The sequence below is a fragment of the Ornithodoros turicata genome, unplaced genomic scaffold (genome assembly GCF_037126465.1).
Source record: "Ornithodoros turicata isolate Travis unplaced genomic scaffold, ASM3712646v1 ctg00001287.1, whole genome shotgun sequence".
Classification (NCBI taxonomy): domain Eukaryota; kingdom Metazoa; phylum Arthropoda; class Arachnida; order Ixodida; family Argasidae; genus Ornithodoros; species Ornithodoros turicata.
This window is the reverse complement of record NW_026999536.1, coordinates 31,138-50,272: the sequence shown is the minus strand read 5'-3', so window position 1 is coordinate 50,272 and position 19,135 is coordinate 31,138. Positions and strand designations below refer to the sequence as shown.

The 19,135-nt window shown below is 43.1% G+C and overlaps 1 protein-coding gene across 6 annotated transcripts in view; it reads right to left on the bottom strand.

Moving 5' to 3' along the window:
- Positions 1 to 18,877, bottom strand: part of LOC135376770 (bromodomain adjacent to zinc finger domain protein 2B-like) — a 46,273-nt gene extending 27,396 nt beyond the window's left edge. For 3 of the 6 annotated variants that reach the window (XM_064609244.1, XM_064609245.1, XM_064609246.1), the window contains exons 1-15: positions 18,502 to 18,877; positions 16,568 to 16,624; positions 16,321 to 16,403; positions 12,967 to 13,167; positions 11,850 to 11,978; positions 11,552 to 11,620; positions 8,035 to 8,140; positions 7,731 to 7,947; positions 6,046 to 6,522; positions 5,461 to 5,547; positions 5,173 to 5,383; positions 1,937 to 2,092; positions 742 to 808; positions 496 to 607; positions 317 to 424 (exon numbers count right to left, since the gene is read on the bottom strand). In XM_064609244.1, coding sequence (XP_064465314.1) covers positions 317 to 424; positions 496 to 607; positions 742 to 808; positions 1,937 to 2,092; positions 5,173 to 5,383; positions 5,461 to 5,547; positions 6,046 to 6,522; positions 7,731 to 7,947; positions 8,035 to 8,140; positions 11,552 to 11,620; positions 11,850 to 11,978; positions 12,967 to 13,167; positions 16,321 to 16,390 — 2,010 coding nt within the window. In that variant the 5' untranslated portion in view covers positions 16,391 to 16,403; positions 16,568 to 16,624; positions 18,502 to 18,877. The remainder of the gene's footprint in view (positions 1 to 316; positions 425 to 495; positions 608 to 741; positions 809 to 1,936; positions 2,093 to 5,172; positions 5,384 to 5,460; positions 5,548 to 6,045; positions 6,523 to 7,730; positions 7,948 to 8,034; positions 8,141 to 11,551; positions 11,621 to 11,849; positions 11,979 to 12,966; positions 13,168 to 16,320; positions 16,404 to 16,567; positions 16,625 to 18,501) is intronic. The other 3 variants (XM_064609247.1, XM_064609248.1, XM_064609249.1) reach the window with 3 other exon arrangements.
- Between the last annotated feature and the right edge of the window lie 258 nt (positions 18,878 to 19,135).

The window sequence follows — 19,135 nt, the reverse complement described above, 5'->3', positions numbered from 1 at the left end:
GGGGAAATAAACGTGTGCTCTAAATTAATGTGAATTCGGGTGAAAAAAAAAACTTCCAGTATGCTAAATTTGTAACGAAAAGTACCGGTTTGGTACAAATGGTAATGTAATTGGGTTTGCTGCCAAACAAGCTAGTATGCATTGCTACAGACGTTTCTGTGAAGGCAATGTGCTCGGTAAAAATCTGGTTTCACCCTGAAGGGGCAACCTTCAATTCGGGTTGTAAATTCGGGGAAGAATCGGGTTAAACCCAGAAACTTCAGGCTCTATTAATCTGTGGTGTGTTAGGTTGAATCCTGAAATGTTGCAAACTTACATCTGGGCCCCCATTGCCAGCAGCTTCCACAAAATCCCCGACATTCACTTTAGTGCTGAAACTGAAGTTCTCCCTTCCAATGTCAGAGATGCTGTTCTTCTGCAAGTACTGTGGGAAGAAATTGTTCTGCACTCTCAGAGAGCACTCTTCACTTGGTGTTTAAGCATACAATTACCTACCCTCATTACTTCAGGGTAGCTTTTCAGCTTCTTCCCACAAGGAGCAATGTAAAACACCTCCCCACGGATACCACCCTTACTGAAGCACCTAATTTTGGTTTGTCGCTGCCACCTGAGCAAAACATAAAAACACATGAGGAGTGCAACAAGGAATTATTAAAAAAAAACGTAGCAAGAACGATAGGAAAATGCCCCCGTATCCAATTTATTCCCAACCCTCATGGTACTTATTTTCAGAATAGTTACCCTCTCTCCAATGGTGCTCTGAGTTCCTGTTCACCTCGGTGATACCGTCTTCGTTTTGGAGACCTTTCTGTATTAAGAGAAGCAAACGCAAAGGTTTCATGATGTTTTAACAACATACATATGGCAACAGGAACAGAAGGGGTGCACCACTGCACCTCACAATGTCTCTTTTGACCCCAATGTGCCCCATTTTCCACCTTTTGCTCCAAGAAGGTTGCAATGTGGTGCCATGCTGATGCATTGTTTGTACACACCATACACACACACACCTTCACATGGCATCACTTGATGCCCCACACATTCTGTCATGCTTTCATTCAGTTCAAAAGTTACACAAGCAGTTGTCTTTGTGCTTCTTCAATAATGAAATACAAAATCTATGTTGTAGGATGCAACTGTAGTTATGCACAGAATTGTTTGACCTGCATCCATCCCATACCTGCGAGTGCAAGACCCACATTCTATCGGCGTCCCGTTACAAAATGAAACCCGCACCCACCCGCATCCAACACTTTCTCGTTTTTCCAACACCCCACCCGCGCCCGACCCACACAATATCACAAATCGGGACACCGACTTGCAGGAAAGTGCGGGTTATCCATGGGCACCATTGATCATGCATAGGGTTCTTCGTTTTTGGATTTCTTTTATTCGGGGGGAGGGGGAATCGGGTGCTTTTTACACATGAGAACTCGGGGAGAAATCGGGTGCTACAATTTCTGTTTGATATGTCATCGGCGAATTTTCAGGCGAAACGAAAGACATATGAAACAAGCCACTGCTGTCACACTGGAACGAGAAACAAGAATCTTCACATTTACATTTACACTCAGAACTGGGGCAGCGAATGATCGCGGTATTCAAACAGTTGTCCGAGCTCCACAAAAGCTAGTCTTTTTTTTCTCCTGCAGGAGGGGATTATAAAAGGAGGACAAATAGGTTGTCACAAATACTCCTCTTTGCTGATATTATGATTCACTTTTGCGACGGTCTAGCTAGAAAGACAAGTTGAAGGCCCACAAGGATTTCGGGTAGATGCAGGGTTTTACCCGAATTATTGAAAACTTCTTCGGGGGACAACTATCTTGAAAAATCAGGTTTAACCCAAAAATGACGAGCCCTAATCATGCAGGACCCTACCCTGTAACCCCATCCCACACTGCAAAAGCAACACAATGAACTTAAATTGACCTACCGAACTCATCTTTGTGTCGTTTAGGTCCTCTTTCAGAACCTGATACTCGAATGCTGCTAGATGTGCTGGCTGCTGCAGACTTCTCTGTATCTTCAGTGTCAGAGTTGCCGCTTAAAGATTGGGAATCTCCAGCTGATTCAGATTCACTTGATGATTCTGCAAGGAAATGAAGTAAATGCTACCATCCACGGTATGAACATAAGCTAATGTAGCAGAATGGCACTGTGTGTAACTATTTGTATAACAGGTCAACAATAAGCTCAAATCCTTGGCTAACCCCCATGTACCATTCTTAGAGCCTGAAGTTTTCGGGAAATATTTTTTTCTAAATTCGGAGGGTAAAAATCGGGTCAATAAACATGTGCTCTAAATTCATGCGAATTCGGGTGGAAAAATTTCCAGTATGCTAAATTCGGGGAGAAATCGGGCTCAGTTACTCAAACTAACTGTACTGGTTTGGTACAAACTCTGGTGTAACTGCATTTGCTGTCAAACAAGCCAAATGTGCATTTTTACGGACTTCTCAGTGAGGGCAATTTGCCAGGTAAATATCAGGTTTCACCCTAAAGAGGCAACCTTCAATTCGGGGTGCAAATTCGGGGAAGAATCGGGTTAAACCCTAAAACTTCAGGCTCTAACCATTCTCTAGCTGTGAAATCTATTTTACAGTACAGTTACATGACAGATCAACTTGAACTAGACTTGATCAACTCAGGCACATGGTTTGGCTAACCGGTTATTCTACGAAGTATATACTTATACATGTGACAGTGTATACCTGATGTCATATGTTAGTAAACGAGGTTGAAAGTGCTACTGTTTCTGTGTCCGCCTGTCGAACGTCCTTTACGTCACTCCACTATGGATGCTATCTTACAAACATTTTCATTTTTCAGCACACAGACCACTCAGGAATATGTCATCTAGAATCCCTCAGATATATGCTGTTTAAGGCACAGCAATGAAAAGGATGACACACACTGGCACCATTTTGGATTACAATCGATCCCCGATCATATGACCACAGCTGTTACCGCAGATATTGGTCGTAAAGCCAATTGTCATATTAACAACAGTAGACACGTATGAAAGAAAACACAAGACTGTGCAATAATTTATTGGAAAACAACAGATATTGTGAAGAACATCTTACACTTTGAACAAGAGGTAATCCAGAATATGTGGGTTCGATCCCTACAGCTGGCTAACCTTTTCAGTGACTTTCATCTTTCATCGTTCATCTTACACTTTATTTACGGAAGTACCGTTTAGACAGATTTCCCATCTGCAGTTTTCCCAATAATACTGCTCGTTCGACCAATCAGAACTAGACGTTGAACTAGTGGCGGTCGTAACAAAGAATAGACGTGTTCGCCCACCCATTTGTGCAAAAAGGAATTTCTGTCATTGTCGGATACGTGGGGAGGAATGGTTCCGAAACAAAACGGTCATAAAGCGTGCAAGTCAAATTAACAAGTGTCAGATTAACGAGGTTCGAGACTGTATTTATGCCAACTGTGGCTTCACCTGGAGGATGTCAACAGGGACACTAATCCTTGCAACGACAATTAGCTGTGGCAGGCTACAAACATGAATGACACAAACACGCGAGACTCCTCCAATACCCAAGTATCAAGGAATTAAAATGCCTCTGGAAAGAGGTGTTGAGACCCTGGACTCAAATCTAGACCCTCCTGATTTCCGGTCAGGGATAGTTGTGAACAAAATGCGGATATCCACGTGAACCGTTGAGGTGCACGGTTTTATCTGCACTTCATCCGCACAAATTTCAAGACAGTATATTTCTATCCACGAACCACGATGTAGAGCGGGTATACGCGCGGATCCACGGATATAGTGAGCACACCAGCACACACGTCCAGCCATGTCCAATTAAAAAAAAAAAGAAATGAGAAAAGGAAAAGAACCATTGCTATCTGCAGCTGACAAACGTTCTATGTTTGCTACGCCAGAAAAGACGGTTCAGATGAAACATACCTTCTGTGCGCTCCTGAATAACAATGTAAGTATGGCTATGAGAATTGAGCCTCTGTATGCAATAAGGGGATAACTTATCCTTTTTTTAGTATTTTTTTGTTACAATGACATCTACCTAGCAGCATGTATCTGCCAGAGAAAATTTAGGACCATATTGCAATTTCTTGACCCGCTACAGGAGGGTAAGAAACGGGAAAAGCATGTGTGTCAATGGGTGAACAGTCAGATCGGGCCATATATCGGCCAGATCGGACACATATAAATGGTGCAGCTTAAATTTTGCTACGATGTGAAAATGAACTTTGACTTCCTATAAAAAAAACACGCTCTTCCTACCTCATGTGGCCGTGTCAGCAGTGCTACTTAGCGTTGTAATAGAAAAAAACACGTGAACTAAATAAGTTATGTTATACTGGCCATCTAGGCCATTATTTTCAAGATTGTGCTCGTTCAGCAGCACGATAAGCCCGATCCAGGCTACTCCACTACACACAGGTGATTTCACCCTACCTGGTATCACCATTGTTCAGCCATCAAAGTCTGGCTCCTGGGAACAGTTTTTTTCTGCACAAAAACCCTGTGCATGTGGTGTTACATTGAAAAAGGGGATATGCCATGCTCCCACATTTTGCACAATTTCTGCATTGTCACACGCCCAAAAACTATGCTATCAGGACATGCGTGTAGAGTAGACATTTACATATATGTCAGACATTTTGCATTTTCGTTATTCGATGAAACCCAGCTGCAATAACTTTACTAGATATTCGCTTGAAGTTTTCTCGGTTTGGGATTTTTCGACTTATCCTCTTATTGCATACAGAGGTTCAATTGCGTCCAATAAAACCTGAATGGTATTCAAGAACAAGTGTGCCTTTCAATATTTTTATGCCAGACTTCCGACAAACGATGAAGCCTACAACAAGGTGTGCAGGTTGGCCCTTGGATCATTTTTTCTCAATACTTTCCATCGAACAAATGACCCTATTTAACTAATTAAAGTGCAATCATTTACAATTTGATTGTGTTGAGGCTCAGTTGCATTACTGCTTTGGGTCTTCAAGTATTACTAGTAAAAAGAATGCGAAGATATAACCGTTTGAGCTTTTGCTGGTCACAACAGTAGGGAGACTTTGTGAATATGAGCACCTCCTATAAACATCAGAATCGCATCTTTGCAAAAATATAAAACGATCCTTATTGACAATTAACGAGCAAACATAGAAGATTGAACTCACCACTGCCGGATGCGCTGCGATCCAGCTCTGGCCGCTTGCTTTCACGCCCGGAGTCTCGCGGGTGAGAGTCAGAGTGCTCCGGTGACACACGTTTTCTATTAACCTTGGCATTATCGGGAGACATTTGTGACACGCGTTCTTCGTCCGTGTGCAACTTGTCCAACGTTGCAGCCATTTCACTCATCATAGAACTGTTAGTGGGTTTCTGTGTCTGCAAAGAGATGTTGCCTCGCTTTCATCCACACTGCTTTGTCAACAGCAAGGAGACTATTCCACAGAAGCACTTACCACATTGTTCTTGGATTTGTATCCCTGGGAGGCCAATAGCTGAAACCTTTGAAGGGACTCTTGTTCCTTAGGAGACAACTTCATGTCCTATTTCAGAAAGAGGAGATAAAGCATTCCATTAACAAAAGTGGGTAAACTTTAAACGTTAGAGCCATAAACGCAACGACCAATGAAATGCCATACGTGCACACTCAAGTCAGTGTAAGCTCTTCTGTGCTAACAATGCACCATGGAATTTGCCATAAGCCGTATCCCGTTGCTCAGCCAAAAACAGCAGAGATGGATTTTCCTTAAATATTCCCACTGACATTTCACATTTGGGGAACAGGACAGTTGTGGTCATTCCCAAGCTACAAGTGCTTTTTAAGTGTTTACACTGTTTGTTTCACTGCACGGCACTCCCGCAAAGACCTTATCGTTAGATTTCACTACAGTTTCGTCCCTAACACATGTAGTAACATCTTGCTGTTTCCATTGCAACAAATACGAAGCATAACGCATCATCACACTTCCTTTACAACTCTGTTACAAACTGATTCAGTTATATTCACGGGATAAACGGCAATAAGCAAGCATCGGGTATACCTGAGCTCCCAGAGCAGCAAACAGGTTCCCCAACACCGCAGGAGGTGGCAGCAAAGAATCTCTGCTCTTCCTCCCTCTCCTTCGGGAGGGCACTTGCTGTCCCCTGGGCTGTCCAAGACTCGCAGTAAGTGTCTCCAGGATGTGCATCTGGTGGAGACCCGGAGAAGGCGTTCCAGACTGTGAGGACCTGGGGGTGGGGGGACGACGATTGCTCGGAACAGGGGTCAGTGTGACCTCCGGCGACAGGAAGGTAGTTGATGCACCCTTCTTGACGCACAGGTCTAAGGGTGCAGCTCCTTCTGCTCCGCACACTGCAGACGGCGGTTCTGTGCGGGTGGTCGGCTTGCTCTGTGGAGCTGCGTAACCCGGTACAGAGTGCGCTGGACTTGGAAAAAGAGAGGTGCCCGCGGAAGAGAGCCGACCACCGTCGTTCAGTTCCGACCCAGGAGGCTGCTTGGATGAAGCACCCTCAGTTGGCTGCAGAGTTTATAAAACCATCATAAAGCAAATGCACGGGCGGTAGACACAGGCACAGAAGAAGCACGGGAACGCAAGATTAACTACGTTAGAAAGCATACAGACACAGTTTCAACGGACAGATCACCACAGAGTGCTCCGAGTGGGACACAGAAAAATAGCCGTGTACCCAGGAGAGAGAGAGAGAGAAAAAAAGAAAGACCACAAAATCCCCCAGTGCTGAGTAAGAGCGGTAAAACAAGACAATACGGACACAAGACACGCACTAGACTTCAACCAAAGCAATTTCATTGATGAAACAATTATATTTATACCCAGAGGTGAACCCTTTCCTGTAGCAGATGCTACCATAAGGTGCTTATGAACTAGTTCTTATCCAGGAAGTTCCTGAATGAATGCGTGTAATCAGCTGAAGCTTTGCTGATGCCAGCTAGAGCTCCGCACGGGCATGGGCCGACGAAATACGCCAACACCACAGACCGGGCCGACAAAAGACACCAGCACGCGGGGCCGGGCTGGGCTGAGCCGACAAACATGTTCAGGGAGTTGGGATCGAACGGGTCACGCAGCTAATTCCACGCAATGGAGGACTATATCATCAGGTGCTTGCGTCATTCCTGTGCATACATTGGCAAAAACAAGCAAGGGACGCTGCATTATGTGTACGATTCGACCCTCTATAACATTCTCAACGCCACTTTACACTGCTCCTGACTCCTCACACATTTCACAGTCAGGTTCGCAAAGCTTGGTGAGAGCGGTAAGGATTGGGAGAAGGAGTTTGTCGACAGCATCCTCTACCACCATAGAAACTTGGTAGTGTAACGATAATGCGCTTGCCCGAGTGCGTTCTAGATTTAATTTGGTCTCTTACTGTTCTGGTGTTTAAACCGACAGTTCTTGTATGTTTGTGGCCGTGCCTTCTCTCCTTATAAATTTACTTATAAATTTGTTTGACAAGAGCTTGAAACGCGTACATCATGGTTGGAAATACTAGCCCGCAATCAACGCGCCGAGTCATTGGGGCAGGCCAGGCCGGGCCCTATTCGCTGAGGTCCGGGTCCGGGCCGGGCCGTTTTTCGATGCACCCGGGCCCAGAAAAGTCGGCCCGTGCAGGGTTCTAATGCCAACTGAGTCATCAGCAAAGCTTCAGTTGATTACACGCATTCGATTAAGGACAAGCAATGTAATGTGAATTAATGATTCACCTGTAATGCTAATGAAGGCTCCTTCCTTGGTGTTCGCCTACCCCTCTTTAACATTGGCGACTGACTGTCCATCCTGTCCCTAATGGGAGATGAGAGGCTTCCTCTGCCCCCTCCATCGTTGATGCTTGAGATGGTCAACTCGGCAGAGCTAAGCCGGGGCAGGAAATGTGGTGGTAAGGAAGGTGGAAGCTTTGTAGAGGATCCAAGTGACTTTTCCCTGGAAGAAACAACTTGAGCTGTGAGCATCACAGAGCACTTTACTAGAGTTTAATGTGCGACAGAATATCTACGGAGACCGGCTTACTTTGCAGAGTTCGTGAGCATATCTAGATGCATGTCCAGATGCTTTGGAGATCTTGAATGTGCGGAAGGTGGGAGCATTTTGTTAGAAGACTGAGACCCATTCAACCCTGTAGAAATAGCCGCAGAAACACAAAGCAGTGAGCATTTCAACCAAATTACTTCAAGCCCTCACATACGAATGTTTTTTTCCACATTGTGAAAGCATCAGAAATGGAAAAAGCAGCGCTTGTGCCTCTAATGCAGTGACCATACATCTCAAGTCTAATGATTAAGTATTTAATGGGGTTGCAACATCGTAATACGTGTGGTTCATTACATGATGCACAGATAGAGGAAAAAGCAATCATTTCTTCTATGTGTCGCACGTGGCGAGAATAAACTGGGTAAACTTGTATATAGATATCACATATATATATATCTCTTATTATAGATAAACTTATATATAGATAAAAGTTCCCACTGGGTCCTCTGTCTTATATGTACTTGCTGACATTTACGTTCATGTGAAACCAAAATTCTAATTCAAAAATCTCTCACATCAGAGGAGCGAAAGCTATGACCGTTCCCATTAGTAGCCATAAGCACCCGACGTTTTTTCCACTGCCTCACTGGCGGAGACGACTGCAGCAACGGATGTGTTCCGGTATTTGCAGTCCCGGTTTTCTACGCATCAAGTACTCCCACTGGTGTAAAATTTGAAATGCAAATTCACTTTTACGAAAATAACCACCTTTTACATTTATCTGGGATAACTTGGGACCAGTGATGGGCAAAGCACCTCATAATTGTACATTTGGAGTAAAATACCAAGTACCTGGTGTCAGTAATACTTTAAGTTGCCACTACAGACTAGACAAAAACTTGTGTTTGTTTAGTTTCATATAATCAATCAACTTCGCTCAGGGACTCAGTACGCAAAATATAAGACTGTAAATGCTGCCCTTGAATATTCTGCTCTTGCGCAACTTTTTAAGAGGAGCTGCAAAACTCCGTAGGTTCAGACTCTCCAAGTGTAAGTGACATCATCGAGAGCTGGCGTTCTCTCTCCTAGCAACAGCACGAGCGTCTCTGCTCTCCACCGAACAGCGGACGTCTGCCATCAGCTATGGTGAGGAAACAGAAATCGAACTTCAGGGAGCAATGTTGCCTGATGCGTTGGCAAGTTGGGGACCACATAACGTCATACTCCTCAAAACTAGAAATCAATTTTATGATAAACAGTAGAACCCCTTTATAGTGAAGTCGTTCGGACCATGAAAAATCTTCACTATATCAGGATCTTCACTATATCAGTAGTTCATTTTTTTCAGGCATGTATGACCCACAGAATGCCTGTAAGCAGCAGATATTGGTTGTATTGGAATACACACACTGTATTTACATGAAGACACATGATAACAAGTACATTTGGAACTGGTGCTATCAGTGCTATAAGTGTTGCAGGAAGGAGGTCTGGACAAGATTTTGCCCTCATGGCCGCTTCCGCTTAAGAAGCTAGAAATGCACTGCAATGCACGGCGCGTTTGACAACACCAAACAAAACAAAATGGCGAGCATGGATGCCTGGCTGGTTGGTCATGACCATGACCACGCCTTTCATCCTATGTCATTGATGACGCCCAACTTACGGAACACGGCGTGAGTACCGTTTTCGAAGGCGATGGCGGAACGAGTCATTTTTTCGGGGAAATTTTGAAGTTTCAGCCGACTTTTCTTCACTATATCCGGTTCTTGGACAGAAAGTCTTCACTATAAACGGGTTACCAATACATGGGAGTGTATATGCATTCAATTGGGACCGAGATTTCCCTTCACTATAGCGGGTTCACTATAGCGAGGTTCTACTGTACTTCCACTGTTCCCACTGAATTTCGAAACAAAGATTCGAGGGCCTTTCAGGCTCAGCCGTCATTTTGTCTGGGATGTAAAACACAGTCTATGGCCAGGCCTTCAATATTTCACAAAAATACTTCTAAGCTACAGGTACCACATGGAACAATTCTAGGGTTTTCCAGACCAGGGTATTCAAGGGTTTCAAGGACCAGTGGGAACCATGTACTTCCGCGTCACATAAGGAAACAATATTTTTGGAGAACACTGTACGAGACACTTGGACTGCAGCGGCATAAATTTGGTAGGATTACGAAGGTACGATATCTACTCCATAGTACAAAGTACCACACTGCGAATGTACTTAAAGAAAGTACAAAGTATAAGGCAATGCACTTTAAAGTACTCATCAAGTACACTGAAAATTTAGTATATATCACTTAAGGTTTCACTGCTTGGTAGTTGCCAAAAGTGAGAATAACTAAGCTTTGACATTTTTGCAAAATTTTAGCAAGCACTTCTGGAAAGTGGTAGTCGTGAAGCCCTGTCAGTTAACTGCCCACACATGAATATGAACTGAACCAGACATCATAGTTTGCTGTGCTACTGCAAGTATAATGATGTCCTGACTGATCAGTCTGGCCAGTTCGCAGTGTTCTGGTGCTAACCTCTGGGTACAATATGCAAGAAGGCATAATTTCAGGGGGGAAAACCTGAGTCAACAGAGAGCAGTCCAAGCTGGGCATTTGGGTACTTCATGGGAAGTTACAGTACAAAGTACAAATACTCAAAAATGTACATAAAGTAGCACTTGAATACTTTGTACTTCAAGTACTGCCCATCACGGCATGGGGTAAAGTGTTGCAACCCCTTTAAAACAAATCACAAGTCCATGACCAACTCTCACTTCTGTGCTCTTTGTGAAACAAGTTAACAGAAACGACTTCCCGGATTCTTTGTTCTCCAACAGCCATTCATCAATAAACTTTCGTGAGAAACCCTACCAATGCTTCTCAGCAATCCATGGTATTACATAGTAAACCCTACCCTGAACCTAATGTTTTAAAATACTTCCAAAAAATATTGTTGCTTGTTTCTTGAACTACATTTTTTTTATGTCGCACCAAAAAGCTGAGCCTCATCACATCTAGCCTCAAGAAGCAAGGGCACTACATCGCATACAGAGCATCTGAAGTTGCGACACGGTGACATCGCTTCTGAAATAGGACACGTGCCAATATCTGTAACTTGCTAAGAAACACGAACATCTGCAAACTAAAGGAGAGACGGGTGTAGGCATCTTGACATTGTTGCCGATGTGGGTCATAGAAACAGGTGTTAGCACTGCACTGAATATGGTGTGACTATGTAGCAAACAGAACACTACCCATATGGATGCAAGCTCTTGCCTGCTCTGAAAAGCAAGAAGCCGAGTCACCCAAAATTTTTATTTCACGCGTGTCGATAATGCTTGACAACAAATTCCCAGGCTCATAAATGAAAGACAGAACACGCAAGAAAACTGCTACAAAGCTGCGTCTTAAGTCTTGCAGACTAACACATTGGGCGAGGCACCCTTGGGAGTACGATAAACTACCCAGTGAATGAAAAACAAGAGTGTAATGGGTGTAAGCTGGACAGCAAGGTGCCCTTGACCTGAGAAGCAAGAGATACCCATCAGTGCATACCTGACATTTTGTAATCAAGGTGCAGCTCAGAAGGTTTGGAATAGGCGTGCCCGAGCATTTCCTCAACTACTGGATGTAGTAAAGAAGTGCAGAAACCGTGGTTAGAGAAAAGCAGAGAAAAGGTTAAGCTTCAGAGTCTGTGAATCATCCCATGTAATTACACTGGCAAGTGAAAGAGACGTGCAGGCAGGAAGTGAGAACGTGAAAGGGGGTGAGTGGGTGGGTAACCAAATTCAGGGTAGAATAGCGACCCCACGAAGAAAGGAGGGAAACGTGTGCTCCCCCGTGAGCAACTCACTCCGGCGTGGTTGTGGTGAACTCCTTGAACCGTGATCGAGTTTGGAACTTCCGGCCAGATCTGGAGGAAGCCCCTGACGCAACAGTCCTGCTAGAGCCATGCCTTGTTCAGCAGATGACCACCAAGCACCTGGCACACGAGGAGTACGCGTTATCACATGAAGCAAGGCATGCACTTCAGCTTCCAGTAATCGCACAAATACCGTATGTTCGTCCGAGAACACTTTTGCCTCTCTACTGTACCCTATCAACCTTACTGCAGTAGGTCACCAATAAGTACCTATTCCTATCAGCTTGCAATGCATTTTTGAATAACGCAGCTTTACAAGTTTTCGCACTGCTCCCTGAAACAAAAATGTGCATGAAACATGCGTAAAACACAACCTGGGGTCTACACTCTATATTTATTAGGGACTCGATATTCAAAAGGAAAGCTGAAGGAACATTGCCTATTTGATTTCATTAGACATTTCAGGTGCATTGCATCTTGTGTTTGTGCTGTCTTTCCAGCAAAAGTGTTGCTGACAACATCTGGAGGTCACCTAAACTTTATAATATTAACCTGTACATAAAGAATATGTCACTTTGGGAGTACTGTCACAGCGCAATCAAATTAAAACCCAGATCTATTGTAATGTAGCCCAGCATCACATAAAGCACATACATTTACTACTCACAGTAGGAGTGACCACATATACTGTGGTAACAAGTCAACATTCCACTAACAATAATGTGAAACAAGCTTATTCTTTCAGTATTGATATTTGCCCGTTTCTGATCTGTTTTTGTAAAACAGTGCATGTACGGACAAGATTTTGCTGCAGTACAGTTGGTCATTCTCATATGTGCAAGACAAAAGATGTCTGGGCCCCTGCCTCTTGGGTGCCTCTGGCCCTCAGCTGCAGGTTGATTGTTGTTGCCGATAAACTTTCATTCATTTATTCGAGACAGTTTTACCAATCTTCAGGTCAATGTAACGAAGAATTCTGCTCCAATAATATTGCAAAGCCCAATTCCCTCAAAAAGACCTAAGACATCAGGAATGACAAAGATAACAGAAAAAGGTCTGGATAAAGAAGAGAGACAAGAGAGAAAGACACAGAAGGCCATTGACCAACCTGGAGAAAGTGGCGCAGTGGGAGCATGTGTGGTGGAACGTGAGGCCATCCCTTCCAAAAGGGAGTTGGGCGGGGAAGGGGCAAGGGGAGGCTGAAATGCCGAGCCTCGGCTCAGGAGGGGGAATGGGGAGTACGGGGCACCTATTGGAGGACCCCCTCCTCCACCCATTGAAGAAGGGGTGAAGGCAGTTGGGCTCATGGCTGGGTTCAACCAGTAGAAAATGGTGAAGGAAAGGACAGAAAGAAGGAGCAAGAAGTTATTCTTAGAACTCTGAAATAGGAGAACTAGTTCCTTCACTGTCTAGGAAATGTGCGATTTACATAACCGAAATGCTGTGCAGCTTTCCGGTGAGTTAAAAGTAGCATTTCGAGTTAGGCTTTCTGCACAGTTGCAAAAACAATTAACACAGAGAGAAAAAGAAATATATAAAGGAAATGCAGCTGTTATGTGCATAGTGGTTATCGCAGTTGCTGTTGGTCATGTTTTCTAAAGTTAAAAAGAAAATGATGTTCATACTGTCCTTTATGGAATGCAGGTAACCAAATGACAGGAATGTTCAGGCGCTTTACAATGGATATTAGTTTAGCAGACTAACAGGAACACAGGTGCTTTGGATGTTTTGGAACACAGGTTCAAAAGTAATGGCTCAGCAAGAAAAGCATGCACTACTGTGCATGTCACTGTTCTGCATTATGGTTAACCAGAAATGTACACTAATACAGTAAATTTATTTACAATAAATAGAATGTAGAAGCTAGGTTCTACCACAAAATGATGATGACAATGAGCTGTTGTAATTTTTATGACATGTGATCTACTTCCTCCAAAATGTTGCTGCACCAACAACCCACCATAGTGTCTTATTTGATGCGGCAAACAAATAAGATAAACCTGAGATTTGGAAATGTTGCACATCCAGGTGCAATATGAGCACGAGACGTCTGCACGCACTGCAACAGAACAGTATATCGCGTATCCAATATGGTACTCCATAAAATGCGCAGCAAATCTGGACACCAGTGTGAAGTCCCTGTCACCCTCATTTCTTCACTAATGTCTTCTACATTGGATACGGGTATGCTGGGTAAAGTATGAGCATTTGTGTAGAGATACAGTTAACTACTTTCATCAACTATTGTGTGCTTGGGTCCCCTATTTGATATGTAACTAGGGTTCTGGGTTTTTGGACCTACCCCAAAAAATCCTACAACTTACACTGGCAAGACCGAAATGAATACTGATTTATCTGAAGAACTCTGCTTTTGAGGGGCCACGTCATGATGACTGATTGATATGGTTTGTTTCTTTTTGTGTCGAGTTTGCCTCGTCTCCTGGATAAGGAAGGGTGGCTCTCTTGACACAAATCTGCTGTGCAGCAGTCTTTAACTTAACAATGCGTGAAGCATAATGTGGGTGAACTCCATCCTTTCCCGCAGGCATCTCGACATTGGAGTCACAGAATATAGAGTACCCTACTTAGTGACTCTACTCAACATGAGAGTGTTTTGAGGTGATTTCAGCCATTTGCCGGGTCTACTTGGAAAACACCCAGTGCCTGCTGGTTTTCCTTTTTCTGTGAGCCATGCTTCCCTACTACTCAGAGTGAACAAGGGAGCACAGCCAATATGCAACTTGTCCTGTTGAAAGGGCAGCTAGTTGTTGCAACGCGAACAGTAAGATGAGACACAAGCGAAAGCTGCACAGCTAGTATGTTAAGGAATACATGGATTTCGAGATGTTCGCATTGCCGGCTCGGCTTAGTAGACTGGTGCGGTGGGGTAGTTGGTGATGATAATAACTTACATTACTCATGTTAAGCAGCAACAGCACAGACACGGATGAACAGAACAGGACTACTGGTTTAGTCTACAGGGCTACTGCTTTACCAGGACTACTGCACCAGCACTACACCAGGACTACTGAAAAAAGCAGTAATCTTGTTTTGTTCGTCCATGTCTGTGTGTTGCTGCTTAACATCAGTTATATGAGCCAGGTGAGCATGATACTGATGTAGTTGTCTGCAAGTTCTGCTGCATAACAGCAAGAATTTTTTTACAAAGATGCCTCTCATTCATTTTGTGAGTATGTTCTTTCACAACTATCACTTTTTTCCAAATTTTGGAGACAAACTCATATTTATAAAATTGACGACAAAAAATTGAATTCTCAAAGAATAACAAACTAAAAAAAAAAAAAACTCTGCAACATGCTAAAAAATAAACACAGAAAACTTAAATATAAGCAAGCACTGAATACAACAAATACAACACGGGAAGTTTAGTTCAATTGGCTTTACAAGCACAGCCTTATGTCTCTCATCTTTTTTTCTGATCTACCTCTCTCTCTCTTCACATGTGTGGCAGATTGCTTCTTTCGCTGCACTGTCTGTTGTAATGTGGAAGTGTGGATTTTGGATAGCCAGCAATAAACAAAATAACATGGGCTGCCGTTGACATTTACGCTGAACACTCCAGAGATTTCTACGGCACATATATATTTTTCGGTCCTTTCTTACAACTTCTTATGCTACATAATCTTGGCAGAATTGCTTCTCATGCCATTGGAGAAACAAAATAAATCATTTCAGTTAAATGCTAGAAAACAATAAAATTGAAAAGCAAATAAAAGCAAGCACTACATTTTTTTTATTGAAAAAAAAAATTTTTGCCAGAAGTATTTCAAAGCATTGCCTGTATGTTTCAAATAAGACGTTCTATGAGGCGATATTGTGTATGCCATGCCGTGAAAAGCATATTCCGGAATTGTGAAGTAGAGCAAAAGTTCTATTTTTGCTAAACATGCTTCATGTAACAGAGAGAGCAGCGAGGGAGCAGGAGAGCTGGTGGTACTGGATATCCATACTTAGGACCCTGAGATTGGGAGAACATGGAGATTCATGTTGTGTGTGTCTTTTTTCTGTTCCCTCTATCTCAGGGTTCGAAGTAAGAATACTGTAAACGAATATCTATTCGCGATGTAATAATTTTCGCAAATCGCGCATTCACTCATTTGGAGTGAAGTTATTTGCGAGTGTTTAATTTTGCGATTCCAGGGCCATTTCGTTTCGAGAGACAAAAGTCTAGCTGTGTTGGCGAGCACAATTTTTCGCAATTTTTTAGTGGTCGCGAAAATTATTACATCGCAAATAAAAATATGTTTACAGTACCTCAGTGTACTACACACTGCTGTATTGAAACGCAGAACATCGTGTGACATCTTTTGAGCCATAATCGTTGTATGTCACCCTTGCAGCTATTTAGACGCAGTACAACTTAAACCTTGGGGCACAGGTGACAGCCACACAAGGTTAAGCATGATATAATATAACACTGAAGAAACAACTCCTTGCTTACCTAAAAGGGCTGCTGGGTCAAAATGGTTCTTGACAGAGTTAGCTGCTGAGTTCTGATTTGTATTGTCCATTTTGACTTCCCTTCTGCAGTACAGGAATACACTGCTCTATACATACAACCAGTAAAACTACTTCAATCATAAGCACTAAAAGAGGCACATTGAAAGGAAGATTTGAATAGGAATGATATGATCACAAAGCTAAGACTAATTTTTTAGAACGAAAAATGGCACTAGCATGATACCTACCTAGGAGTCACAGAATTGAAGTAAAGTACCCATATTTCACTGTTTTACCATTGTTGCCTGTAAAGCACAAAAATATACAAATACAAGTTGTGAGAGGAAATTAATTTACCTCATGCGGGTCACCACAGGTGAAAGCAAAAATGAAACAAGACTAGGCGCTGTTCCTGCTTTATGCATGGGGCTGCAAAAGTGCAGCTTGGATGTATTGTGCAATGTCTGCAAAAGTTTAAATCTGGTACATTTGCCTTCTGTCTTTCCTATGCTACCTCTAAGGTACACAAGAACAGCACTGCAACAAGTAACAACATTAAAGGATATGCACAATGCTAAACGAATTTTTAAAATGTACAGAAGACGGACAATCTCAAGATGCATCGTCATCAGAAACAGCACGATTACAAGATGATCTGTGTAGTGAATAGCACAACAAACTTTTTTTTTTTTTTTGCTTGTAGGTATGACTTGCATGTTATTTAGAAAACTTGCTTCATTTAGATACAACTTTCTTCAACACAAACGCACAGAAATCACATATTCGGAAGTGTTAAATGTTAGCTAAATCATGATTACAACGGTATGGAATATGGAACGGGAAAAGTTCGCACTGAGTGCGAATTAAGCTTTGCTGTGACTGTACACACGGAACTACACTAAATGCTACAATATCTGTGGGCAAATGGGTAGTCAGGGTCACATGACGACAACAAATTAAATTGCATTTCGGAGCCACTCGCAAGGTGAACAACACTCAATAGCTTCTCCGCGTACTGACTTCGATGTAGGAGACTATGACCGAGGTGCCGTTCACGCACTCATTGGAGTCTATTTTCTCCGCTTTTCCCGTGTAATCCATATCTTTTGAAAGATCGTTGCAAATTCGTACTTCACGCAAACACACGCATCGTGTAAAGCATTAACATTACATTGGGAAGCATTGTTAAGATCTCTTACATGAGGAGGAGCTCGGCAGGTGATAAGTGACGTTATAAATCCCCGCTATCATAGCATTTACGTAACGCAAATGCCCACAATATCCGCTCTTTAAAAAGGTGCCAGTTGAGCACGTCGTATGGTTACAACATGATAGGCAAACGGCCCGTTTTGAAGCTTTCTGTTAAAGCCAAAACGACAATCTGACTCCCGTTTCAGGGTGTCCCAAAATTACACTTCAAAATCATTTAATCACAAGAAAGTGTTTATGTGAAACGCAATTTTCAAAAGAAACTAGGGAAAGAATTCGGTAGTGCCTGTGCGATGAGACGCAGTCAACGGATGTTCTCAGAACGTGACTAAAGTTTCGCAAAACGCGTGTTTTCAGCCAAACAAACGGCATGTTTCAAAGGCTCCCAGCAAAGAGAATAGTTGTCGAGCGAAGACCTCTATCCACCCTAATTGCTCCTTCCCCAATGGATTCGTGAAGACCTGCTCCGAGCAGACTTTTGATTTAAAAACATAAAGGGCACCCGAATCGGTTTTCCGAGACCGCTCATAAACATCAGCTGTCCACGAGAAACTAACGTCAAAGTGCTTGAAAGCACCACCGAAAGTACAGCAGAAATAAACGGTATAGGACAAAAGCTACGTGTAAGTTCGTCGCCATAGAGCTCGTTGTCGGAGGGAAATAATAGTCAATGAGTTCTTGATCTAGAAGAGCAATTTTACTGCATAGCGTTGGCTGCATCACCAACAACAAAACTTGTATGCGTGCACACCGTCCGACACCGCGATAATCCGTTCACCGGGCACACAGTTTCTAATTTGAACAAATACATGTGTAAACTGGTAAGTTAGAGACCAATCAAGGGCTGCGACAACGTAAAAGAAGGTTCAGTCCTCAGGGAGCCAAGCCTAAAACGGCGACGTGTAACAAACTCGGTAGATTGAACTGTTTCTTGGTTCATAATGACAATAAAGGACGCTTCAGTGACACTTACCGATTCCCGGCAACTCCACAGTTGATTTGTGTAAAAATTTCCCAGGGAATGTCGCATACGTGAGGATAAAACGAACCTTCTTTGTGTAAGCACCGGCGTTTCAGGGCAAAAATGGAGAAGAGCTGAGGAGTGAGGAAGGAATCACGAACGCATGAGGTTTGTGACGCGTGACGTCACCAGCCGTTTCAAACAATGTTATTTCGAAGACTCCCTGTAATCGCAACATGCGCGATATGACTGTGCGAGCTTGTATTGCACTGCAATGCTTCGGAAGGCTCGTGAACGATGTAGAACATAGTAAACGACGTGTTTTAGTGCTGCATCTCAGTCTCGCGCGTTCGCGGTGAACAATCAAAACATAGAAAGCTGCAACGGAAACAGGTATGAGATGGTCAACATGCTAATCGCATTATCGCATCCGAACCACTGCACACGTTTGTGATCTCTTCGGTGTAACTAGGAGTCTGCGAATGCAGTGTTGTTTTTGCTGCGGGTTGGATGCTATGCGTATTGTCATGGGATTGATATTTGGAGTGATTCGTGTAAGTTTGTTTATTTTTGTGACCACGCGCGTGTGATCGAACAATTCGAATGGGTTTTCAGACTTTGTAAGACAAGTTGCCGGATTATTTAT